The 27,518-nt window shown below is 38.3% G+C and overlaps 1 protein-coding gene across 8 annotated transcripts in view; it reads left to right on the forward strand.

The window, feature by feature from the left end:
• The window catches only part of AUH (AU RNA binding methylglutaconyl-CoA hydratase), a 152,024-nt gene that overhangs the window by 84,297 nt on the left and 40,209 nt on the right, over positions 1 to 27,518 (forward strand). For 4 of the 8 annotated variants that reach the window (XR_008509787.2, XM_054520169.2, XM_054520170.2 and 1 more), the window contains one exon: positions 22,505 to 22,646. The exons of the other annotated variants lie outside the window; for them this stretch is intronic. Coding sequence is in view for 3 of the 4 variants with exons in the window: in XM_054520169.2 (XP_054376144.1) it covers positions 22,505 to 22,646 (142 nt within the window). In the remaining variant the exon portion in view is untranslated. The remainder of the gene's footprint in view (positions 1 to 22,504; positions 22,647 to 27,518) is intronic. 8 annotated transcript variants of the gene reach the window in all.

Consider the following 27,518-nt stretch of genomic DNA (forward strand, 5'->3'; position numbering starts at 1 on the left):
TGGAGCCAAAAGAATCTCTTGACAGACTAGATGGGGAACATAAAAGAAACCGATGTAAAGAATGACTCCAAGAATTCTGGCTGCAGTAACTGAAAAGAGAGGTTGCCTTGTAGTGAGATGTAGAAAGCTATTCAAAAAGCAAGTTGGGGAGTGACAATCAAGAATATTGTTTTGGACGTGTTGGCTTCAAAATGATCATTAAATATCAAGTACACTTTTAAGTAGACTGTTATACAGATGTGGAGTTTTCGAGAGCAGCCTGGGCTGAAAGTAAAAAACCGTGGGATTCATTTTTTTCCTGCCTTCCAGAGGCCTGTTCTAAAGGCATCCTGAAACACAGAAATGGACATTGGTACAGACAGAGAGAACTCCAGGAGAGTAACTCCAACAAATAAAAATCTTAGGATTAAAAAACAAAATTGCCAAAATAAAAAACAAACTGGATGGACTGAATTGCAGAATGAAGATGAACAAAAGAGAGAGTGAGTGAATCTGAAGATAGAGCAATAGAAATTATTATTCAGTCTGAACAACAGAGAAAAAATCGTTGTGTGAAATAAATGAACTGAACCGTAGGAACCTGTGGGATAATACTGAAAGGTTAAACATTTGTGTCTCAAGTGTTACAGGAGGAGAGGAGAAAGTGTGTTTTGGGGAGAAAAAAATCGAAGAAATAATGGTTGAAAACTTTCCTAATTTGGTGAAAGATATAAGGATTTAAGAAGCTGAGTGAACCTAAACAAGCCCAGAGAAATCCACGATCAGACACATCATAAATAAACTCCCTAAAATTCAAGACTTTTAAAAAAATCCTGAAAGAGGAAAATGCACAGGCAATTCAATGGAGAAAGTGTGTTGTAGGAAAAATTGGACTTCGTGTGCAGAAAATAATAAAAAAGAACCTTGATGTAAACCTCATAATTTGTGCCAAAATTAGCTCAAAATAGATCATAAATGTAAAACTAAGTTTTTGAAGCTTCTCTCTTGTTCTCCCGAGTGTGGCCTAGCCCACTGTTAAGTCCTCAGTGTGTATATTTGAATGCGTAAATTACTGCTCCTGGAGAAAAGAGAATGAGATTAACTTCAAAGGATAGTTATACAGAATAGATTGGAGAATTAATACTATAAGAATATGTTATTTACTTTAACTGCCTTTTTTTTCATTAAAATTAGCTTTATTGCTTTATGTGTTCAAATTATGTAAGTAATGAAATCTAATTAATTGGTGATTTTGGTTATGAGTATTTTAATTTCCTCCTTATAACCTCAAATTTACGTCAGTGTTTATTGCTCTCATTTTTAAAAATCGCTAGTAACTTGCTCTCTTAAAAAAAAACAGGTTATTCATTTTATGAGTGGCAGGTTACTTTCTTATTATCCAGCAGTAATCAAGGTGGTCTTATTTACATTTTAATATTCTATAGTGTTTATTTTTGTATCAAGTTAAATAAATGGTCTCAAGAATCACTTTAAGCAATCTAGAAAGCAAATGTTGAAAGACCTACCTTTTTCTCAGTCATTAAATAGAATATGTAGAAAGTTAATCAAGGAAGGTAAATTAGTTCTGCCTATAAATTAAGAAGAGCGGCAGTTCATTTCCCTTATCTTTTAAAAATAAAACTGAATTCACTTTTTACAAACCTTCCAGTTTGGTGACTGCTTTTTTGAATCTCTAGTGCCTGTAATGTGAAAAACAGGGTGTGAACTGTTTGGACTTACCATCAGAGGGATATTTCAGTGTGTACCTGTCAGCATGCCATCCGACAGACTTAAATGTCAAGTCTAATGGTAACAAGAACTCTTCATTTGGAATAATAGGGTTAAGATTACATTCCTTTAAGAAAACTAAACACACTAGCTCAGCAGTAACATTTATGGTTAAACATCTGATGACTAGCCATGTCTACCTGTGGAGTCGAGTAAGTAGCTCATGGTATGTGCTTTGGAGTGAGGTCCCTCTTGGCTTGTGATAGAGTTTAGATATTTGTTCCCACCAAATGTCATGTTAATTGTGACCTGCAGTGTTGGAGGAGGGGCCTAGTGGGAAGAGACCGGATCGTTGGGGCAGATTTCCCATGAACAGCTTTGCACCATCCCCTTGGTGATGAGCGAGTTCACAGGTGATCTGGTTGTTTAAAACTGTGTGGCACTTCCCCCTCCTTGCTGTCTTGCTCCTGCTCTCACCATATGAGATGTCTGCTCCCCCTTTGCCTTCTGCCATGATTGTAAGCTTCTTGAGGCCCTCACCAGAAGCAGATGCTGATACAGCACTTCCTGTACAGCCTGCAGAACTGGGAGCCAATTGAACCTCTTTTCTTTATAAATTACTTACTCTCAGGTATCTCTTTATAGCAACACAAATAGCCTAATACTGTTGGAAATCCCATCTCTATCACTGAACTGTATTTCTTTAGACAAGTTATTTCTCTGTATTATTTATCTCAGTTTCTTTTGTACAATAAAGATAATAATAATGCCTATATCATAGGTTGTTGTGAGAATTGACTAGGATAATACATGTAAAGTGCCTGTGTCATTACCCGGCACGTTGTAAGGACTAACACTTTATTTTTGTTGTTACTTAATGGTTGTTTGTGATAATTTTTCTTCATTTTTAATACCTTTAACAGCTTTATTAAGTTATAATTGATGTACAATAAAGTACACATATTTTAGCATATAATTTGATAAGTTTTGGCATATATACACCCATGAAATCATAATCAAGATAATGAACAAGAGAAAAAACTCTTAAAAGTTTTTTCATGCCACCACTGAACTGCTTTCTGTCACTGTAGATTAGCTTTTGTTTCCAGAATTTGACATAAATGTTATTATCCCTTATGGAATCTTTTCTTTGCCTGGGTTCTTTTCCTGAGCATAATTATTTTGATATTCATCCAAGTTAGGTTGGGCAGTCTCAGGGCTCATGTCGCTTGTTTCAACAGTTACTGTCCTTTGTTGCCTCATATCCAGTGTCTTGAAAACTTTTTTGAGTTTTTCAGGCAGGAAGGTAAATCCAGTCTTTGCTACCCTATCTTGGCTGGAAGAGGAAGGGCTATGATTCATTAAATTAATACATGCACTATTCTTCAGTTGCATTATTTTTGTGAAATGACCAACTACTTAATCAGAAAAGTTATCTTACTGTATATCCAGACTTTCTATTTTTCCATTCGTTGAAAACTCACCAAACTGCTTCCAAGATTTGTTACCCACAAAGGTGAAATCAGACTTAACAGTGACGATCTTAAAAGGCATTTGGCATGAGTAATTTAAAGGACCACTTTTCCTTCGAAATAGACTTACTGGTTTTTATAGTTACTTGTCACTCAAGAGTGAGCACCATCTGTCAAGATTGTGGAAGAGACGGAAAAAAAAATCCTCAGTGTTCAGGTTTCTTTTCTTCACTACGTATGTAAAATTGACTTTTAGAAAATAATCTTTTTGCTACTCGTAAGATTACACTGTGAAACTAGAATGTGTTTTTATATTTGTGTGTCTTGCTTTCCCCATCATTTTTTCATTTTAAAGTGGGACTTTGTGAATATATTGCTGGATCCTGTGGTCACAAGGCATGCAGCATGTTGCCAGCCCTCCGTTGTTTTCCTACAATTTCTTCCCCTTGGTCTTCTACCTTCTGCTGTCTCTTTCCTGACACCTCATCATTAAAACTCACCTGCTGCCTCTACGATGCCTCCTCCAGTGGGGAAACCTTGAGCACCCTACCCTCAGAGCCAGTGTCCCCTTGGTGGGGAATCTTGCATACCAAACTGTTGTAATCTCAGTTAATAAGAAAGGAATAGCATTACTTCCAAATTTAACTCCCAGAGCATTTAAAGACAAAAGTAATATTGCTACCTTTTTTAAAAAAAGGAAAATATATAAACACTAATAATGTCTGATTGGGAAATCAGAATCATAGTTGGAAATAATTTTGGGGAATTTCAAAATTTCATCTTTTAGTAATTGAGGATTTCTTAAAGTAGTTGTCTGTGTTGTCTCGTGTCACTTGATTTTGATTCAAACAATAGGGAAAACAGCCCCAATAAGTAATTATTGTTAATGATTTGATGCCTGTCATTTAAAAATTTTTAAATGCATACACTGATATATTCATACATACATACATAGATTTTTTTTCCCTAAAAGTGGTTATATTATACATTCTCTTGTGCAGCTTGCTATTTTGATTTAATGTTATGTTTTAGATACCTTTCCTTTTCACTTACAACTCTTACAAAAAACTTCTGTTTTACTATAAAACCTTCTCCTGGTTTTTAGTTTGAGATATGCTTCCTTAATCATGTTAAGGAACTCTCTTGAAATGTTGATAATATTACATTTTTTGATACTGGAATTATTTAGATAGATTTTCCATTGTTGAAAGAGTCTAGCTTTTCTGGAATGAACTGTACATGGTAGTGGTATATTATTCTTTCATGCTAAATTGTAATTCTGGATTCTGTATATGCCTAAATTGGAATGGTATTTTATGCACCCATTTTTATAGATGAGATTATTAGCCCTTAACATCTTAAAAGGTATCTGGAAATCTTAGTATTAATTTTTAGAGATAGGGTCTTACACTGTAACCTCGAACTCCTGGGCTCAACTGATCTTCCCATCTCGGCATTCCAAGTAGCTGAGACTACAGGTATGCCCTACCACACCTGGCTGGTTTTTTAAAAAAATTTTTGTGGAGATGAGTGTCTTGCTATATTGCCCAGGCTGGTCTTGAGCTCCTGGGCTCAAACGATTTTCCCGCCTCAGCTTCCCAAAGTGCTAGCATTACGGGTGTTGTATAATACATTTCTTTTAAGAGGTGATTTTATCCCGTTTTCACATTCTTTACTTGAGGAAGAAAACCACATGGCAAACATATTTTATAAACCCATTGTCTTCCAGACTTGTTTCTTGTCCTCTATGTTCTATAAGCTATTGTTCTTGAGTCTTGCCAGTGTATAAGGTGACAGGTTTTGTTTCCATGGTGCTATGTTGTAAGTTCAGTGTTTATGTTTTTCTGTGCATGTAACATAAAGATCCTTTTTTAAAAAAAGTTTAGTGTTTCATTACTTGCATTTTTCTTTAGATGTGGCTCTGTAAAGTGAGTCAGTAACCTTTGTTGAGTTTCGAAAAAATAATGACCTGTTACAGTGTTTTATTCTAGTTTGTTATTGTTTGGAAAAAGAGTCCAAAATAATTTTATTAAAGTCACATTACTCTGTATGTAGGCATAGGCCGTATTTTTGAGAATTCACATTAATAACAATTTTGTATATGCAATACTGTTTTTTTGGTTTTTTTTGGAGACAGGGTCTTACTCTGTCATCTGCAATCTCAGCTCACTGCAACCTCTGCCTCTGGGGTTCAGTGGATTCTTGTGCTTCACTTTCTCAAGTAGCTGGGATTACAGGTGTCCGCCACCACACCCGGCTAATGTTTTTGCATTTTTAGTAGAGATAGGGTTTCACCATGTTGGCCAGGCTGGTTTGAAACTCCTGGTCTCAAGTGATCCACCTGCCTTGGCCTTCCAAAGTGCTGAGATTTATAGGCATGAGCCACCGTACTCGACCTGTTCCTATTTTTTTTTTCAAATTTTGAAATACAGATAATATTATGTACCCCGTTAGCTTATGGGGTACATAAAGGAAATTTGTATTTGATATTGGCTCTGGTTATTACTTTTGTCCTTCCATGGACAATTACTTAAAACCTTTAATGCATGAAGCTGTATTTTAGAAAGCTATTTTGGTACTAGTCTCAAAGGATAGATTGCTATATCTTTACCACTGTAATGAAACTAGGTCACTGGCATTTGGCCCATCTCCATGATGTGAGATTTGATGTTCAGATGTGCTGTCTAGAAATGGTAATGCATTGTCAGCAAGACCACTTTTCATTTCATCAACATAATTTCCACTGCCCTGGAATCAATTTATTCCTTGACCTGTTAATAATTACACTTGGTCACTAGCATTTCAGTGTCAGAGAAAGCCTCTGGAAATGGCCATAGTCATCCTTTTGGGTGATAAGTTATGGGATTTCTGTTCGGCTTGGAGGTTTGGCCTGTTGAAGTGGTTGACGTTTTATGAAAACAAAGGAGCAAACTTTTACCTGATGCCATGTTGTGATTCACTCTGTCAAGTGGTTGAGAACACTCATTTAATTATCTAACCGTACTTTTGCATTACATTTTTTTATGTCGAACTTTAAACATGCCTAGGGAAGTTCCCATTCTATTCCCAGCCAGAAGCAAGTGTTTGAAAAATGAGAAATAACCATAGAGCTCCTCTAAGATTAATTTTTTACAGGTCCAAGAATGTCTAATATTTAAAATGAGCTACTTTGAAATCAGTCATGTATCACATCAGTGTTTCAAAAAGAGATTGAGAAAATATGGGCTATTACAAAACCACTAACCTCACCTGTTGCTCCGTGCTGATTTGGAGCCCTGGAGCAGGGCTGCTTGGATCTGAAACTTTGCTCTGTGGCCTTTTGGGAAAGTGACTTGCCTCTCTGTGTTTCTGTCCTAATCCCTAAGTGCAAGAGTGGTCATGCATATTTTATAGTGGCATTGGGAGGATGACAGGAATGAATGCATGTAGAAGGCTTTGAAAGGGTTCTGGTAGATCACCACCCAGTGTGTGTTGTACTAGTCATCATTGTTACTGTAGCTTAATGTGTTTTAGTGTTAATGGATGTCCTTTTATCTCTTTTGCTATCCCAGCCCCTTCCTTGCCTAATTGTTACTCTCCTGTGTGGTTAGGAGCAACTAGTTCAGTTTAATTTCCCTTAGAGAGCAAGTTTCAGATATAGCATAATTTTGAACTACTAAGGAAGTTTAATTCTCCTAGGATTGGTCATATAGCCTTCTTTTTTATTATTATTATTATTATACTTTAAGTTTTAGGGTACATGTGCACAATGTGCAGGTTAGTTACATATGTATACATGTGCCATGCTGGTGTGCTGCATCCATTAACTCGCCATTTAGCATTAGGTATATCTCCTAATGCTATCCCCTCCCCCATACCGCCACCCCACAACAGTCCCCAGAGTGTGATGTTCCCCTTCCTGTGTCCACGTGTTCTCATTGTTCAATTCCCATCTATGAGTGAGAACATGCGGTGTTTGGTTTTTTGTCCTTGCGATAGTTTACTGAGAATGATGATTTCCAATTTCATCCATGTCCCTACAAAGGACATGAACTCATCATTTTTTATGGCTGCATAGTATTCCATGGTGTATATGTGCCACATTTTCTTAATCCAGTCTATCGTTGGACATTTGGGTTGGTTCCCAGTCTTTGCTATTGTGAATAGTGCCGCAGTAAACATACACGTGCATGTGCGTGCATGTGTCTTTATAGCAGCATAATTTATAGTCCTTTGGGTATATACCCAGTAATGGGATGGCTGGGTCAAATGGTATTTCTAGTTCTAGATCTCTGAGGAATCGCCACACTGACTTCCACAATGGTTGAACGAGTTTACAGTCCCACCAACAGTGTAAAAGTGTTCATATTTCTCCACATCCTCTCCAGCACCTGTTGTTTCCTGACTTTTTAATGATCGCCATTCTAACTGGTGTGAGATGGTATCTCATTGTGGTTTTGATTTGCATTTCTCTGATGGCCAGTGATGATGAGCATTTTTTCATGTGTCTGTTGGCTGCATAAATGTCTTCTTTTGAGAAGTGTCTGTTCATATCCTTTGCCCACTTTTTGATGGGGTTGTTTGTTTTTTTCTTGTAAATTTGTTGGAGTTCATTGTAGATTCTGGATATTAGCCCTTCGTCAGATGAGTAGGTTGCGAAAATTTTCTCCCATTTTGTAGGTTGCCTGTTCACTCTGATGGTAGTTTCTTTTGCTATGCAGAAGCTCTTTAGTTTAATTAGATCCCATTTTGGCTTTTGTTGCCATTGCTTTTGGTGTTTTAGATATGAAGTCCTTGCCCATGCCTGTGTCCTGAATGGTAATGCCTAAGTTTTCTTCTAGGGTTTTTATGGTTTTCGGTCTAACGTTTAAGTCTTTAATCCATCTTGAATTAATTTTTGTATAAGGTATAAGGAAGGGATCCAGTTTCAGCTTTCTACATATGGCTAGCCAGTTTTCCCAGCACCATTTATTAAATAGGGAATCCTTTCCCCATTGCTTGCTTTTCTCAGGTTTGTCAAAGATCAGATAGTTGTAGATATGTGGTGTTATTTCTGAGGGCTGTGTTCTGTTCCATTGATCTATATCTCTGTTTTGGTACCAGTACCATGCTGTTTTGGTTACTGTAGCCTTGTAGTATAGTTTGAAGTCAGGTAGCGTGATGCCTCCAGCTTTGTTCTTTTGGCTTAGGATTGACTTGGTGATGCGGGCTCTTTTTTGGTTCCATATGAACTTTAAAGTAGTTTTTTCCAATTCTGTGAAGAAAGTCATTGGTAGCTTGATGGGGATGGCATTGAATCTATAAATTACCTTGGGCAGTATGGCCATCTTTCACGATATTGATTCTTCCTACCCATGAGCATGGAATGTTCTTCCATTTGTTTGTACCCTCTTTTATTTCATTGAGCAGTGGTTTATAGTTCTCCTTGAAGAGGTCCTTCACGTCCCTTGTAAGTTGGATTCCTAAATATTTTATTTTTGAAGCAATTGTGAATGGGAGTTCATTCATGATTTGGCTCTCTGTTTGTCTGTTATTGGTGTATAAGAATGCTTGTGATTTTTGTACATTGATTTTGTATCCTGAGACTTTGCTGAAGTTGCTTATCAGCTTAAGGAGATTTTGGGCTGAGACAACGGGGTTTTCTAGATATACAATCATGTCGTCTGCAAACAGGGACAATTTGACTTCCTCTTTTCCTAATTGAATACCCTTTATTTCCTTCTCCTGCCTAATTGCCCTGGCCAGAACTTCCAACACTATGTTGAATAGGAGTGGTGAGAGAGGGCATCCCTGTCTTGTGCCAGTTTTCAAAGGGAATGCTTCCAGTTTTTGCCCATTCAGTATGATATTGGCTGTGGGTTTGTTATAGATAGCTCTTATTATTTTGAGATACATCCCATCAATACCTAATTTATTGAGAGTTTTTAGCATGAAGGGTTGTTGAATTTTGTCAAAGGCCTTTTCTGCATCTATTGAGATAATCATGTGGTTTTTGTCTTTGGTTCTGTTTATATGCTGGATTACATTTATTGATTTGCGTATGTTGAACCAGCCTTGCATCCCAGGGATGAAGCCCACTTGATCATGGTGGATAAGCTTTTTGATGTGCTGCTGGATTCGTTTCGCCAGTATTTTATTGAGGATTTTTGCATCAATGTTCATCAAGGATATTGGTCTAAAATTCTCTTTTTTTGTTGTGTCTCTGCCCGGCTTTGGTATCAGGATGATGCTGGCCTCATAAAATGAGTTAGGGAGGATTCCCTCTTTTTCTATTGATTGGAATAGTTTCAGAAGGAATGGTACCAGTTCCTCCTTGTACCTCTGGTAGAATTTGGCTGTGAATCCATCTGGTCCTGGATTCTTTTTGGTTGGTAAGCTATTGATTATTGCCACAATTTCAGATCCTGTTATTGGTCTATTCAGACATACAACTTCTTCCTGGTTTAGTCTTGGGAGAGTGTATGTGTCCAGGAATTTATCCATTTCTTCTAGATTTTCTAGTTTATTTGCGTAGAGGTGTTTGTAGTATTCTCTGATGGTAGTTTGTATTTCTGTGGGATTGGTGGTGATATCCCCTTTATCATTTTTTATGGCGTCTATTTGATTCTTCTCTCTTTTTTCCTTTATTAGTCTTGCTAGCGGTCTATCAATTTTGTTGATCCTTTCAAAAAACCAGCTCCTGGATTCATTAATTTTTTGAAGGGTTTTTTTGTCTCTATTTCCTTCAGTTCTGCTCTGATTTTAGTTATTTCTTGCCTTCTGCTAGCTTTTGAATGTGTTTCCTCTTGCTTTTCTAGTTCTTTTAATTGTGATGTTAGGGTGTCAATTTTGGATCTTTCCTGCTTTCTCTTGTGGGCATTTAGTGCTATAAATTTCCCTCTACACACTGCTTTGAATGTGTCCCAGAGATTCTGGTACGTTGTGTCTTTGTTCTCGTTGGTTTCAAAGAACATCTTTATTTCTGCCTTCATTTCGTTATGTACCCAGTAGTCATTCAGGAGCAGGTTGTTCAGTTTCCATGTGGTTGAGCGGTTTTGAGTGAGTTTCTTAATCCTGAGTTCTAGTTTGATTGCACTGTGGTCTGAGAGACAGTTTGTTATAATTTCTGTTCTTTTACATGTGCTGAGGAGAGCTTTACTTCCAACTATGTGGTCAATTTTGGAATAGGTGTGGTGTGGTGCTGAAAAAAATGTATATTGTGTTGATTTGGGGTGGAGAGTTCTGTAGATGTCTATTAGGTCCACTTGGTGCAGAGCTGAGTTCAATTCCTGGGTATCCTTGTTAACTTTCTGTCTAGTTGATCTGTCTAATGTTGACAGTGGGGTGTTAAAGTCTCCCATTATTAATGTGTGGGAGTCTAAGTCTCTTTGTAGGTCACTCAGGACTTGCTTTATGAATCTGGGTGCTCCTGTATTGGGTGCATATATATTTAGAATACTTAGCTCTTCTTGTTGAATTGATCCCTTTACCATTATGTAATGGCCTTCTTTGTCTCTTTTGATCTTTGTTCGTTTAAAGTCTGTTTTATCAGAGACTAGGATTGCAACCCCTGCCTTTTTTTGTTTTCCATTTGCTTGGTAGATCTTCTTCCATCCTTTTATTTTGAGCCTATGTGTGTCTCTGCATGTGAGATGGGTTTCCTGAATACAGCACACTGATGGGTCTTGACTCTATCCAAATTGCCAGTCTGTGTCTTTTAATTGGAAAATTTAGTCCATTTACATTTAAAGTTAATATTGTTGTGTGTGAGTCTGATCCTGTCATTATGATGTTAGCTGGTTATTTTGCTCGTTAGTTGATGCAGTTTCTTCCTAGTCTCGATGGTGTTTACATTTTGGCATGATTTTGCAGCGGCTGGTACCGGTTGTGCCTTTCCATGTTTAGCGCTTCCTTCAGGAGCTCTTACAGGGCAGGCCTGGTGGTGACAAAATGTCTCAGCATTTGCTTGTCTGTGAAGTATTTTATTTCTCCTTCACTTATGAAGCTTAGTTTGGCTGGATATGAAATTCTGGGTTGAAAATTCTTTTCTTTAAGAATGTTGAATATTGGCCCCCACTCTCTTCTGGCTTGTAGGGTTTCTGCCGAGAGATCAGCTTTTAGTCTGATGGGCTTCCCTTTGTGGGTAACCCGACCTTTCTCTCTGGCTGCCCTTAACATTTTTTCCTTCATTTCAACTTTGGTGAATTTGACGATTATGTGTCTTGGAGTTGCTCTTCTCGAGGAGTATCTTTGTGGTGTTCTCTGTATTTCCTGAATCTGAATGTTGGCCTGCCTTGCTAGATTGGGGAAGTTCTGCTGGATAATATCCTGCAGAGTGTTTTCCAACTTGTTTCCATTCTCCCCGTCACTTTCAGGTACACCAATCAGACGCAGATTTAGTCTTTTCACATAGTCCTATATTTCTTGGAGGCTTTGTTCGTTTCTTTTTATTCTTTTTTCTCTAAACTTCCCTTCTCGCTTCATTTCATTCATTTCATCTTCCATCACTGATACCCTTTCTTCCAGTTGGTTGCATCGGCTCCTGAGGCTTCTGCGTTCTTCACGTAGTTCTCGAGCCTTGGCTTTCAGCTCCATCAGCTCCTTTAAGCACTTCTCTGTATTGGTTATTCTAGTTATACATTCGTCTAAAGTTTTTTCAAAGTTTTCAACTTCTTTGCCTTTGGTTTGAATTTCCTCCTGTAGCTTGGAGTGGTTTGATCGTCTGAAGCCTTCTTCTCTCAACTAGTCAAAGTCATTCTCCGTCCAGCTTTGTTCTGTTGCTGGTGAGGAAGTGCGTTCCTTTGGAGGAGGAGAGGCGCTCTGCTTTTTAGAGTTTCCAGTTTTTCTGCTGTTTTTTCCCCATCTTTGTGGTTTTATCTACTTTTGGTCTTTTATGATGGTAATGTACAGATGGGTTTTTGGTGTGGATGTCCTTTCTGTTTGTTAGTTCTCCTTCTAACAGACAGGACCCTCAGCTGCAGGTCTGTTGGAGTTTGCTAGAGGTCCACTCCAGACCCTGTTTGCCTGGGTATCAGCAGCGGTGTCAGCAGAACCACGGATTTTCGTGATCTGCGAATGCTGCTGTCTGATCATTCCTCTGGAAGTTTTGTCTCAGAGGAGTACACCGTGTGAGGTGTCAGTCTGCCCCTACTGGGGGGTGCCTCCCAGTTAGGCTGCTCGGGGGTCAGAGGTCAGGGACCCACTTGAGGAGGCAGTCTGCCGGTTCTCATATCTCCAGCTGCGTGCTGGGAGAACCACTGCTCTCCTCAAAGCTGTCAGGGACATTTAAGTCTGCAGAGGTTACTGCTATCTTTTTGTTTGTCTGTGCCCTGCCCCCAGAGGTGCAGCCTACAGAGCCTACAGAGCTCACCTCCTTGAGCTGTGGTGGGCTCCACCCAGTTTGAGCTTCCAGGCTGCTTTGTTTACCTAAGCGAGCCTGGGCAATGGCGGGTGCCCCTCCCCCAGCCTCGCTGCCACCTTGCAGTTTGATCTCAGACTGCTGTGCTAGCAATCAGCAAGACTCAGCGGGCGTAGGACCCTCCGAGCCAGGTGCGGGCTATAATCTCCTGGTGCGCCGTTTCCTAAGCCTGTCGGAAAAGCGTAGTATTTGGGTGGGAGTGGCCTGATTTTCCAGGTGATGTCTGTCACCCCTTTCCTTGACCAGGAAAGGGAACTCCCTGACCTCTTGCGCTTCCTGAGTGAGGCAATGCCTCGCCCTGCTTCGGCTGGCGCATGGTGCGCTGCACCCACTCTCCTGCGCCCACTGTCTGGCACTCCCTAGTGAGATGAACCTGGTACCTCAGATGGAAATGCAGAAATCACTCGTCTTCTGCGTCGCTCACACTGGGAGCTGTAGACCGGAGCTGTTCCTATTCGGCCATCTTGACTCCTCCCTTCCATATAGCTTTCTTTAGCAAAATTGAACAGGAACCTTAGGTGAAGCTTGGTTAGCCAGGTTTATGGATCTGGGGCCTTTTCTATGCTTTAATTTTATATGTTTGACTGTTTAGTAGATGTTTATCTTCCTTATCTGAAGTTCACTTTCATCTTGTTGTTAATCTACATGAAGATTTATTTAAAGTGGATTAAGTCCTCTATTATTTAGAAATATAAATTGAGTTGCCAATCTGATATTTACTTTACTTTCTCAATTTTTATACACTTGACTTTGCAGTTATACATTTTTTGCTAATTATTCATAAGGCTTACAACTACTGCTGGTAATTCAACACAAAATAAGTACTGTATTGTAAAATCCTAAAGGATTTGGGTTTTTTATTCAAGTGTATTAAGAACACATCCTTAGGTATTGAAATAAGAACCTTATAACATCCCATCGTCTTCTAGTTTGTAGTTTCACCTCTTTGCTAGTGCTGATGAGGTCATTGATGTGTCATCATAATACTCGTGAGTGCCAGTAGGGAAGGAACTGTTTCATTTGTTTGACTACTGTATCAACAGTATCTAGCCTCTTGCTCATTACATGATAGGTGCTTAGTAAATATTTGTTAAATGAAATAAACTGATTTTCTCTATATTTTGTATTTTCTAGGATTTTTAGGAGGCATACCCAGAAAATAGGCTTATATGGTTTTTTTGGATTTGTTTCTGCTAATAATCAGTATGCTTTGCACGTTTGTATTCTGTTTCCATTTCTTTTGTTGCTGTAGTTTGTTTTTCAATAGGCACAGTTTCAGTACCTGTTTCCCTGCCCTACATAACACAGACCTTGAGAGAGACCTTCTCTTGTGTGCCCATTATTTTTAATCCTTAGACTCAAAAGAACAGATTGTCTTTCTTAAATTCAAATATACCTGGTCAGCCCTTTTCCACCTCTGAGAAGAGAGAAAAGAAAGTATATTAAGATTCTGGAATTATTTGTGTTTTATGGCTGTGCAGAATTAAAGTGGCAAAAAATGTTAGTCAAAGAGCTCAGATCCTTTTAAGATGCAAACCACTGAATTTGTTTGTCAGTGATTGCTCTGGAACTGGAGGTATCCCCCTGCCAGTGCCTGGTTTGGGGGCCACTGTGTAATTATCTTTTACTGATTTGCCTCATGAATGTACACATATGCATGTTATTTTTGATGCCTTAAAAACATCTCAGTTATAAATACAGAGGGTTTTAAATACTTCAATTTGGTACCTTTATTTTGAGCAACCTTAAATAAATGTAACATTTTGAATGCCAGTTGATATTGCAGAAATCTAAATTGCTGTTCAAATATGTGAAATTTATCATAGTTTTTCAACTATTTTCACTTACAGTGCTAATTAATAGACACTTAACCTTAACACTTTCATACTAGTCAGTTATAGTAGAATCCTATATAGTAGAATCCATCACCAATAGCTCCTATAGCAGCTATTAGGAGATAACTGTGTTACAAGGAATACCTGGAAGAGTTTTCTCTTTGATGTTTATACTAAGTACTCAAGTGAAGGGTGTTGTACACCATGACTATAGTGAACCTTTTTGTGTGCATGTGTGTGTTTTTAACCTTGCCGGCATCTTAATCCCTCTTTCCAAATCTCTGGGTCCCTGCTGAGTTTCAGCAGCTTTGTCCCTGCTCAGGGCAGCAGGGTCCTTATCAGAAGTGGGCCTCTCGGGTGTGGCTTGGGCCTTCAGTCCTGCTTCATGGTGTCTTACTGGTTTTTGCCCTTTTTGAACATAATTCTTCAGCATTCCTGGTAGTTTCGGGGGCCACCCAAAAACCTTTCAGCAAATAATTCTTCTGTATAAATCAGCTAAAGTTGGTATCCATTGCTAGCTGCCAAGAAACTTGACTGATACAGCTGTGTATTGTTCTGTTCTCCTAAATCCCAGTCAGTGATGTATATTGATGCTAAAGTACAAATGTTATGTAGTCAGTATTTTGCTCTCCTATTTCTTTAGAGTATGTTCTATGCCTACTAGGTCTTACTTGATTTTACAGTGAAGTTTTTTTTGGTTTGTAAGTCTGTGAAATATATTCAGCTATAATTATTTTATTGAGTACTGCTTATGCACCAGATACTTGTTGTAATGGCTGGAAATACAGTAGTAAACAGAGACAAACCCCCAGACTTCATTGAGCTTACATTCGAGGAGGCAGACGGATACATAAAATACATACTATGTTAGACCATGGTAAATGTGGTGATGGAAAAATTAAGCAGAAGATGGGAGAAAGAATGTGAATGAGAAGGTTATTAGAATGGGTATCGGGTGTTTTCAGATGAATCCTGATGGTCTTAAGACAGAGGTGGGAGGGTGCTGGGCACTGCTCCCATTTCTGCTGGGCCCGAATGGAGGCCTAGGGAGGAGCAAGGCAAATGCACAGTGCTCTCAGCTTCTGGATTTCCCTTGACTCCTAAGATGTGCTGATTGGCCCAGGACACTGACAGGATGTGTAGAAAGCAACATTTTAAAAGAGTAGCAGGTTGAGGGAGCATGAGAGCAGCTTAAGTGTACTTCAGCAGGCACAGGTGTAGTGGGATTAAATAGGCAATTATTGTGGGCTAAAGTTTAAAAGTACATTTGGATGAAAGAATTGACATTTTAAATACTTTACTATAAAAATTGAAGCACATGGCCTATTAAATCTGGACCATATGTTCGTTATCCTAATGTCTATTTTAGTTGTGACACCACACAAAGAATGTGTAGGAGCACTAGCTTTTAGGATAACACAATTTCCAGGGGAGCTGCTGTTGTGTTTCCTTATTTAACATACAAAAGCATTTGACGCCTGATACTCACATGCTTGTGCGACATATATAGAAAAGTCTTGGAATTATAGAAAATTAGAAGCATATTTAGGCCGGGTGCGGTAGCTCACGCCTGTAATCCCAGCACTTTGGGAGGCCGAGGCGGGTGGATCACCTGAGGTCCAGAGTTCGAGACCAGTCTGGCCAACATGTTGAAACTCCGTCTATACTAAAAATACAAAGAATTAGCCGGGCGTGGTGGCGGGTGCCTGTAATACCAGCTGCTTGGGAGGCTGAGGCAGGAGAATCGCTTGAACCTGGGAGGCGGAGGCTGCAGTGAGCTGAGATTGCGCCATTGCACTCCAGCCTGGACAACAAAAGCGAAACTTCTCAAAAACAACAACAACAAATCATACTGAAGATTTTGTATTGCATTATAGAAGGACTAATATAATATTTTATTATGCAGAAAGGCTACATGTATTTGAAGTAATTGTCATAGGACAAACCCTACTAAACATAGAGTCTTCTTTCCTCACTTATATTTTTTACTAAATGCCTTAGACTGAATATTTATTTTTGTCACTGTGAATATTAAAGAAAACTAAGCAGAAGCAGTCTTAATATCTTGTTGATTACATTTCAGAAAAAAAAGAAATGGCAGAACATTAAGCCTGAATGCCATTTGCTATAATTACTCTGTGTGAAATATAACTGGTAGCTGTCAAGCTTTGATTGAAATTTACTGAAGGTTGACACCAGCTGCATGTATTAATTGTCTCTGCAAGCAAATGCACATACCACCATTACCATTTGGAAGCATGCTCTTTTCTATTGAATTTGTTGTAAGGCATTTTCTGATTGTGTTTAGATGAATGCTGCTCTAAGTTCAGATTTATCTTTTGCTTCGTTTCTGGCAAACAAATAAATGTCCTTTTAGCTAACTCCTGAGTACATCTATATGAGGGATATTTCCAAATTTGTAACACTGACCATTTGGAGAAGGGAAACTTAAAAATTATTATTTTAAAGAAGTGTTTTGAAACATGTTTCTAATAAAGATTTATATATCTTCCCTATTTGGACTATTAATATTTGACTCATTCTACATGAAATTCAATTCATGCATTAGTATTTTTATAAGGTAGTTTGATCATATTAGGACAGTTATTTTTTCATCCTTTTTAATTGGGCAGTAGCAACCTCCAACTGAAATTTTTCTATGCATACTATTCGTAAAATATATTTTTAAAAGCATTGAAACAAACTTATTCTTTATATCAAAGTGATAAATACAGGTATGCAAACTTATTTGGATTGTGTACAGGTGTATTTTGGTGGGTACATTGCTACAGTGTTTGGTTTGATAGTTACCACATATGGCACTGGGTAGGTCAAATACTGATTCTTTATTCATTTTGATCACAGTCAGAATTGAGCAAAGATTCTAGGTGCAGCACAAACAGAAGGTGTTTATTCCCTTTTTTGCTCTACAAGGGGCGTCTATTTTGAGTCTTACAGAAGCCAGTGTGAATATGACCTAAATTCATCTGAAGATTTATACTGAGAAGTATATCAGTATCATTGGCCTATTGAGAATCTACAGTAAACATTTGTTGCTTTTTAGCTGTCCAGGATCTATTCTCCTTCCTGAGAACACCCCAGTTTCTATGAGGAAAGCACAGGCCTGTTCCCACTAGGGAAGGGAACCAGGGCCCCCTCCACCTCCTTTCTCTTTGGGCGTGGAACTTTGAGTTTCTGCAGCCTGGGGCTCTTCCACAGGGCTTTCCAGTGGGAGGTGGAGCCCAGCAGCCGTGGAAGTCTCCATGGAGATGCGCTGACCCTTTCCCTGCACGTTGCCAGTTGGTCTCTCTGGTCTCTGTATGTTATCTTTTGGAGCCTCCCTTTGATGGTCTCTGAGAGTCTTCCAAAAAATCCCCTTTCCTTATGCTAACCAGAGTCAATTTTAGTTGCTTACAACCTTCACAGGAACTTTAATTGGCTTAAGAAGCATATCCTTTTAAAATCTGAAGTGGAATTTTAATTTTAGTAAAAGTGTTATTCTGGCTCACTTGATAGAGTTTGATGCCAGTTTAAACTCCATTGCTGGGAGACAGTTCTTACACTAGCTCTGTGGACCCAGCCAGGTAAACACTTTGTTTCTCTTTGTAGTTAGGTTTTGAAGATAAGGTTTGTACAGATCTGGGTATCGTGTCATAAAGGGATTTGGCAATGTTTTTTTGTTTTGTGGAATAGTATTTAAAATTTTAGGAACGTTTCCCAGAGCACGAGTGTTTAAAGCCGTCATTGGTGACTGGATGCTGTGTGTCATAAAGGGGTAGCTGAACTCAGACATTTCTTCAACTGCATTTTGCATCATGTAGTTTTATTAAAATGAACAAAATATATCCCTCTTTTCCTTCTCGTAATTTTAAAGTTACAATGTTAGGGTTAGAAGTATAACATGACTAAACTTGAAATATTACATTTGGAAATTCATTAATGCAGAATAAAATGTACTTTTCTCATTGAAGGCACTTGGTTTCTATTGAAATTAGAATATTACTAGCAGAATCATATATTGAAAATAATTTAAATGTTTATCTTTCAATCTAAGTATGAACTAATGAAATGGAAAATTTAAACATTTATATTTAGATCTGTCACTACATAGTTTTTGTATTAGACTACTGTCTGTCTCTATCATATTTTCACTGTAGGCCTTCCAGACACATAAGTGTTTCTGTGAATTAATCCATCTTTTATGAGGGAGTTCATGAAGACTGGTTTCTTAGATGCTTAGAAAGTATTAATTATCTGGCTTGGCGTGGTGGCTTACGCCTGTAATGCCAGCACTTTGGGAGGCCGAGGCAGGCGGATCAGGAGGTCAGGAGTTCGAGACCAGCCTGGCCAATATGGTGAAACCCCATCTCTACTAAAAATACAAAAATTAGCTGGGCATGGTGGTGCACGCCTGTAGTCCCAGCTACTCAGGAGGCTGAGGCAGAAGAATCGTTTGAACCCAGGAGGCGGAGATTGCAGTTAGCCAAGATCGCACCACTGTGCTCCAGCCTGGGTGACAGAGCGAGACTCCATCTCAAAAAAAAAAAAAGAAAGTGTTAATTATCTGAATCATACCACCTCAGTAGGATAAACGTTGATAGAATAGTAGTCACGCCAGTATCTTGTTTTATATTCTTGTCTATTAAACACATGCTTAGATATTGTATTATGCATATCTTTGAATATATTTAGAAGCATCACAATTGAATATGTATGGATTTACCTCAAAGAAGACTGGGAAATAGTTACAACTGGCATATTGTCATAAAAACTAGAAGTATTATGGGTTTTAAAAAATAGGTCTATGGGCCAGGCGTGGTGGCTCACGCCTGTAATCTTAGCACTTTCGGAGGCTGAGGCGGGTAGATTGCCTGAGCTCAGGAGTTTGAGACCAGCCTGGGCAACACGGTGAAACCCCATCTGTACTAAAATACAAAAATTAGCTGGGTGTGGCAGCGTGCGCCTGTAGTCCCAGCTACTCAGGAGGCTGAGGCAGGAGAATCGCTTGAACCTGGAAGGCCAAGGTTGCAGTGAGCCGAGAGGGCGCCACTGCACTTCAGCCTGGGCATCTTAAAAAAAAAAAATGTCTAGAAAGTGTTATGTTTTTCTCAGTGTGTGTGTGGTCCTTGTACATTCATGCGGCTGCAAACACTTTAAATTTTGTGCCCTCCCAACATAGATATGAGTTATGTTGGGATGAGTTTATTTTACACCAGAGTATGTTCTCATTATAGAAATGTTACATAGGATGAGAAGACCCATGGAATACTGCTGAAGCCTAATTTAACCCAAAGTTTAGGTGGAGCACTTTGTGCTTTCATGTATAAAAGAAAACTGTTTCTGTGTGAATAAAGTTTTAATGGTAAAAAGCTACTGAATTTGGAATGATGATGTTTATTATGATTGTTGGTCCTTGAGTGGTGGTTAACTCTGTGGGGTTTTAGTCTGGTCTTCATTTTTCCTACCTTGAGAACATCCTCCTGGTCATCTGGAGTTAATGTATGAAGACCAGAGCAGCCCTTAGCTGAAATTGGAAGTTAGGAGGATAGATCCGTGAGTCCAGAATTAGGGGTTGTGGGCAAGAGTGCAATATCTGTGGATGGAGGGGCTGGAACCAGCAAATCCGCGCTGTTGTCTTCCAAGAACTCATATGGAAAAGGTGGTAGTAGTGTTAGGTGAAGGAATGCATTTACAGAGTAGAGAAAAGGGGCTAGAAAAGGGGAAATGAGCTCCCTACATCACTTTTCCACCCTGCCCGCCTGGAGTACTCAGTACCTGAGGGAAGAAGCAACCAAATGTTCCTGAATGGTAGACCGAGGCTCCCTTAAATCACTAACAGCAAGGATGCGGCATTTCAGTGTAATGCTTTTACCTCTTCAGTTGCAACCACTACCAAGGGAGAATGCTGTGTACTCCCTGCGGTAGCTTCATACTTGCTTTCCACTTGCGGAAGACTCTGAGGGGCAAGCAGATGCGGCCCAAAGGTATAAAAGTGCAGGCAACTGAAGACATAAATTTGAAAACCTTGAGTTAACCTACTTGGCTGTTAGAGCCATTAAACAAGAGCAAGACACCGTAAGAAGGGAGCAGGTGAATGGTGAAAATGAAAAACATGGGCCTCATCCTACATTGTAAAGGTTTAGAGTTAAGGAGACAGGGTTTAAACCATTAACTAATTGTGTGACAGGCTACTAATTATGGCAAGGTACTCGGATCTCTGATCTTTTCTTTCCCTGTAAAATGAAGGTGATGATAGTATCTGTATTGCAAAGTTTTTTCAAAAGACATTATATTTGTTACCTTTTAAAGACTGCTTTGTAAACTGTAAAGCACCATACACATGTTAGTTATCCCATGGCTTTTTACATTGGTAGCTGGGGCACCTTTCTAGGGCATGCATTGCTAGTTCTAAGTTTCAGTGATGCATCAGTAGGCTAAGCTGACACTTCCCTTTCTGCCATCTGGACTGATAATCAAGAGACCTGGATTATAGTACTGGAGATCTGGTTTTGCTCCTGAGTAGCTTTGTGCTTCTCAAACTTCCCACCAAAATAAAACATACACACACAGAGTGCACTAGCAGTCTGTCATATGGGCATACTTTGTCTAAAATGTCAGTTTAATCATTTTTTGTAAAGTTTGCTATCTAACCCTTAAAATATATATTTATGTTCAACTGTACATACCTCTAAGTTACCTGTGATTAAGATTGCCTGAGCCTGTTCCTTTATGTGCCCCTAATCATAGGGGCATACACACCCAACTCTTGAATTTTTATTACTTGTTAAAGAAGAGTTCTGGACTCTGTAAGGCCTGGTGTACCTTTCTGGACAATTATTCTGTGAACCTGTGTAGCAGATATTGCAAAGAACTCTTGACCTGGTTACAAAATCAAATTATATGACACTCATTTTTATCAACTGGTTTCTAGATGTTGTGTAATCCTTACCCATATGAGCCAGTCATAGAGGGCTTTGCTCAGGGTTTATTATTGTAGAGGCCACAAATTAACCAATGTTATTGGCTTACAGATATTTTTGAAGGTTAGTCATCAAGTACATGACCTTTCATTATGGTCTTCACTCTACTTTTGTGTGTGATTGTAACTTTCATTTATAAGCTTAAAAATCATTAAGGCTCTGGGTCAAGAAAGCAGACTAGTTACTGAGCATTGTCATCTGCGTTCTCATTTTAAGACTTCACCAAAATGAAAACATAAACTATAAAAGAGAAAAAAAAAGGTATAATTACAAACATGAATACCAAAGAAAACAGGAAAGGAGGCATCAACAAATGAGATATATAACTCTTTAGGAAGAGGGGATTGATTTTACAGGTGAGATGGGTTGAAAAGCCCTAGCCTAAATGTACTGCAAAGAGGTTTCTGAAGATATGCAAGTCTTCAGAAAAACTGACTTCTTTAGACATGAGACTAAATTCAGAAAACTAAGACTTCTGATATGGATTTTGATGTCACACAATAAAATCCTTCTCATCCTGTGGAGTCTACTGCTCGATAGACTGTTTTCTGTTCATATCAAGTAAAGCCTGCCTATTGGGGTAAGCAGAGTTCAGAATTCCCACTTAAGGGAGGAGGCCCTCCCCCAAAATACGCCAACTGACACGAGTAGAGGAGAACAGTTCCCACTCTCCTGGTGTTACTATCTTAAAGAACACACAACCAAGAGGTCATGGAGTACATGAGGAGAATTGACAGTGTGAAAGAAAAACAACTGAGTCTTAAGGAAACAGCTAATACAGAAACAATGATATTACAAAAAAGAGCTATTAGGTTTTTTTTTTTAAAGGATTGCTGAAATGAAAATTTTAGTAGAAATGGGAGAAAATGAAGTTGAAGTAACCCTCTAAAATGTAGAGCAAAGACCAAAAAAAAATGCAAGAGCAAATATGTGGGGAATTAACCTCTGAGGTTTGACATTTGACTTAATGAAGCTAGAGAAAAGGAAAGAGAGGAGAGGAAATTATCAAAATAGTGGAGGAAGATAATTCCCAGAGATGGAAAAGACACACATCTTTATATTAAAAAGACCCACTGAAAGCCAGAACAATTAATGAAAAAGAGTCACTGTGGGTGTGTATTTGTGAAATTTCAGTGCTCGGAGGATTAAGAGAAGATCATAAAAGATTTCAGAGAGGAAGAAAAACAAGTTGCCTGTGTGTGAAGAAGTATTCAGCTGGCATCAGTTGTTTCATCAGCAACATGGATGCTATAAGCATTGCCTACAAAACCCAAAGGTAAATACACGTTTAAACCTAGATTTCTGTACCTGAGGTGTATACAGATATATATGAGACAGCAAAGATATGTCTAGATATAAGATAGCAAAGTTAAGACATTTTCAGATGTGCAAGGCCTAGAAAAGTTAGCTTCCCAAATACCTCTTTTTGCTTTTTAGAGATAGGATCCCACTATGTTGCCCAAGATGGTCTCAGTCTCAAACTCTTGGGCTCAAGCAGTCTTCCTGCCGTGGGCTCCCAAAGTGCTGGGATTACAGTTGTGAGCCACCATGCCCAGCCTCCCAAATACATTTATCAGAAAGATAGTTGAGTATGTACTCCAGGAAAACAAAGTAATAACCAAGAAAGAGAGACTTGGCCTTCAGGAATTAGAGGAACCAACCTAATTGCACAGTCAAAGCAGGTCTTTGAGGTAATAATGGCTATACAATAGTCCAGAAAACAGCCATTCCAAATTGGAACAGGAGTACAAAAGACTCTTGAAGCAAAACCAAATGGCTGACAACTTGGGGATAACATCTATCTCCACTTCAACCTTATGCTCCCAGAAAAAAAGCAATTAGAAACCCTAGGAGAACCTCCACTCATGCCTCAGTTTGTAGGGGAAGGTCAGGCTTTTAAGCAATCAGCAAGAAAAGTGGGTCCATTTAATCTTAAAACTAGATTTTAAAAATTTATTGTAGTGGTCAGATTATGACATTAGATTTGTAAAGAATGAAATGTAATTTTAGTATACCTCTTGGCCTGGTATTAAATTGTGTATATACATACATACACATATAACACATATATGTGTGTGTATATATAATATTGCAGATATTGATTACTGATTTTCAACACAGCTAGTCTGTGATAAAGTCTTGATAGTGTTTATAATCTTGATGTTATAGGTAAAGTGAAGCTTACCTAAGGTGGGTTGTGGAAGCTCAGAGGAAAACTGTTGTGGCTCCAGTATCAGTGAGAAATTGATATACAGGGTGGACTTGGTGAAACAGAGAATGTAATTATATTCTATATACTTATAATCACAACTAGTAGAAGAGCTAAAAATTGGGAGAGGCAGTTGAAGATTAGTGTAGATGAGCTAAGTTCTAATTTTTAAATTTAGGAGAATCAGTAGACATTATGTAAAATTTTTAAATCCAGAAACCTAGATACAAGTTTACTATTTAGGGATATAGAGATGACTACCAGAAGAATGAAAAAAAAGAATAGTCAGAAAATTTATTCTGAGGAATGGGTCATGGTATAGGGAGGGAATGTGGAAACACAAATTCTCTAGTGTTATTGGATTTATTCTACATTTATATATTTTGAGAAAACAAAACACTTAAAATATTTTCTGATTTGGTGTTTCACTATTCTAGACCTATAATGAAGTTTTGTTAAAGAGTTGGTTTAAATAATTGTCTGAACTCTTTGATACTAGCCTTAAATAAAATAATATGAAAACTTTTTCTTCATACTTGGCTTTTAAAACTGAGTTATTTTGGATAACAATAACAAAAAGTCACATGAACAATTATTTTTCCCATTATTAAACCTAACAGTTTTTCCTGAAAACATTTGTGCTTTTTTACTATTAGTTGTATAGATATAGAAACAAGTGTGTACAGCTCACTTTTAATAAGTGTGAAATTCAGCCCTGAATCTGGTAGACTAAGTCATTGATGACACAAATCATATCCTGTGGTAAACCATGGTATAGAAGTGAGGATGGGGCTTCAGAATCCTTTCCAACACTGTATTCCGAGCATCAAATAGACATTTGGTCATTTGTAGTTGACTCAAAAGCAAAGACCTAGTTTGCGTTCTTGTCACTATTCTGCTTCTACTCTAAAGATAACCCATAGTAGAGTGACCTAGGGAGAACATGTGGAGTACTATCTCAAAACACAGCAACACTGCAGTAACTGCAGCAGAACAAAAGTGCCTGCAACACTCAAGAAACGTACCTGTTGCCATGGCCACTTGGAACTTTTGTGGCCTGTAAGTGAGATCGATAATTCCTATTTATCCCTCCCCAAGCAAATTTCTACTATATGACTATATCTGAAAGTTCTGTGATTTTCTCATCCTGGCATAAACAACTTATTCACAAAACAGGCAGCTGGTTCACTGGCCATAGTTTGCCAGCCCTTGATGGAGTAGTTACGGAGTTTTGAACTAGATCACCTAGGCGTGAATGTTGTCCCCACCCCCCGCCCCCACCCCACTCCAATTGTGGGACTTCGTTTTCTAATCTTTAGTGTTACCATAATGGATGTGTCAGTGCCGTAGAGTTTTGTGAGGATTAAATGGAGTGTATAAAGTGCTTGAGAATGGTGCCTGGCTCATAGCAACTGCTCTTTAAGTTTTATAATAGCTATTATTGAAATAGGGTACAAGTGGCTAAGTTTACTCTCATATGCTGGCTCAGCCTGGTCAGAGTGTTTGGGGCCATGTTCATGTTCAGTGGAAATAATGCTGTCTGATTAGCTGTGCTGGAGGGGCGAGGGGAGACCGTAGTAACTGGTCTAGGTCTTTGGTACCTCTTGTAGATGATCCTGTCATCCTCGGATAACCTCTTCATGATTAGGAATGCAATACTACATTAAAATATTTCTATTAGAAAGCAGATTTAATTCAAAATTATCTCAGGTACACTGGGTTTTACAGAAACATAACTGATGTAAATTTAAGGTTGGCGAGTAATGGATGTATAAACTACTCTTTAATGATGTTAACTCGAATTTATCTTGATGACATTTTGCAAAAATAATATTTAAAGAACAAAGCAGTTTGTTGAACAGTATGAACTAAGTGGAGTATAAACATGAAATGCTTTTATTTTTCTCTAGTTATTGCTTTCAACTGAACTTTAAAAAATCTTTTTTTTTCCCATTGGTTCTTGTGTTGTTGACTGACTCAGTAACTTTCTAGTCATTTTTGGTTATTCAGGAGAAAGATGCCTGCTTAATTTGGCTCAGTTTAAAACTTCAATATCAAGTCTAATTCAAAAGTACCCTGTTTCTATTTCCAGAGAAATAGGAAGTAACAGAGTAACAGAGACCAAATGTGTCTTTCTACTTTAAATTACTAGAGAATTGGGCAAATATATGAAACAGCTGTTTTCACACACCGGATTACAGGTAGCACAGATCTGTGATCCTGAGAGAAAATAATCTACTAAGGGAAGTCCTAAAATCACTGCTGCTTTCTGCCTAGAGGCATTTTCCAGATGACAGTGAAAGAAAGAGGAACCTAGGAATTCTGAGGAGGCTGAAGTGGATTAATATGTGGGATACAACACAGGATAGGAAGTAGCTACACAGAAGAACAGAAATTTGCACGAGGGCGACCTTGAGTTTGTTGGTGATTGCCAAGATGTGCTTTCATTTGATAAAACTCAACAAAGCCACAAAGGAACTACCAGAGAAAGAGAACTGTAAGCAGACTAATTCCCAGAGTTCACACAGAAGTGAACTGGAAACATTTAAAATTCTGAATAGCAGATTAAAGAGGCTTTGTAGGACACCCTGAAGAAAGTAGAAACCCAGAAGGATTATGCTTTTGTAGGGCCATACTATCCTTAAAATAAAGAATTATCTAGGCCTGTCTTAACAAAGCTTAGAAACAAGCCCCAAAAGGATCCACCTGCTTGGCAAAGAATTTAACTGCCTTTGGTACATCATTCAATATGCTTTGAAGAAATACAGCATAATCCAGCACAGAACAAAATTACATAGTATCTAGCAACCAATAAAAAAGTAGTAGATATGATGAAGTAGGAAAATACGACCCAGAAGCAGAAGCAGTCAGTAGAAACAGAGATGATGGAATTGGCAGAAAAGGATCTCAAAGCCACGACTACATTTATACTCAAGGATTTAAAAGAAAAAAACTAATACGAGAAATGGAAGATACAAAACAACTATGTGAGATGTCTAGGGGTAAAATTTACAATCTCTGAAGTGAAAATTTTGCTGCATTTATTTCACTTCAGAAATTGTAAATTTTGGAAGTAACAGCAGATTAGGTACTGTAGAAGAAAAGTTTAGTGAATCTGAAGACACAGAAATAGACACCGTGGAAACCAGAGTGCACAAAGAAAAAAGACCTAAAAACTATAACGAATAGAGCCTCAGTGACCTGGGTCTATTGTGTATACATATTATCAAGTGGTCCAGTGGATATAAAATAACAGTAGAAGTGGGGAAAGAAAGAATATTTTAAAAAGTAATGGCCAAAACTTCCCCAAATTGAGTGAAAATTAATTTTTACTGCCTCAAGACATCTATTGTACATAATGAATTAACTTCTGTCCTGTGCATCTAAGAGGTATATGTACCATCATTGGGATATTTTAAAGTATTCATATTATTTTCTGTTAGCTGTATTCTCTCATAAAGCCCTAGCTGAGAAAGGCCACTGTTGATCAACCACTAAAAATGGAGAGAAATATAGCTAGTAAGCCAGTAGCGAGGATAGAATGGAATACTAAAAACACTCATTCCAAAGAAGACAGGAAAAGAAAGAAGAGCAAGTAACAACAGGTGATAAAATGGAAAACAACAAGATGGTAAGTTTAAACTCATGTGGATAGTTACATTAAATGTAAATTTTGTATACAATACAGTTAGAAGGAAGAGATTGTCAGATTAAACCAGTAGATTCAATGGCATGCTGTTTATAAAAGACACACTTTAACCATAAAGATACAGTAAAGATTTAAAACTAAAAGGATAGAAGGAGATATGCCACGCTAACAATAGAAAAGAAAGCTGGAGCAGCTATGTTAACACCAGACAAACTAGGTTTCAAGACAAGAAATATTACCTGAGATAAAGGAGGGATGTTTCATAATAATAGAACTTTAACATACATAGA

This window comes from Pongo abelii, chromosome 13, assembly GCF_028885655.2.
Source record: "Pongo abelii isolate AG06213 chromosome 13, NHGRI_mPonAbe1-v2.0_pri, whole genome shotgun sequence".
NCBI classification, from domain to species: domain Eukaryota; kingdom Metazoa; phylum Chordata; class Mammalia; order Primates; family Hominidae; genus Pongo; species Pongo abelii.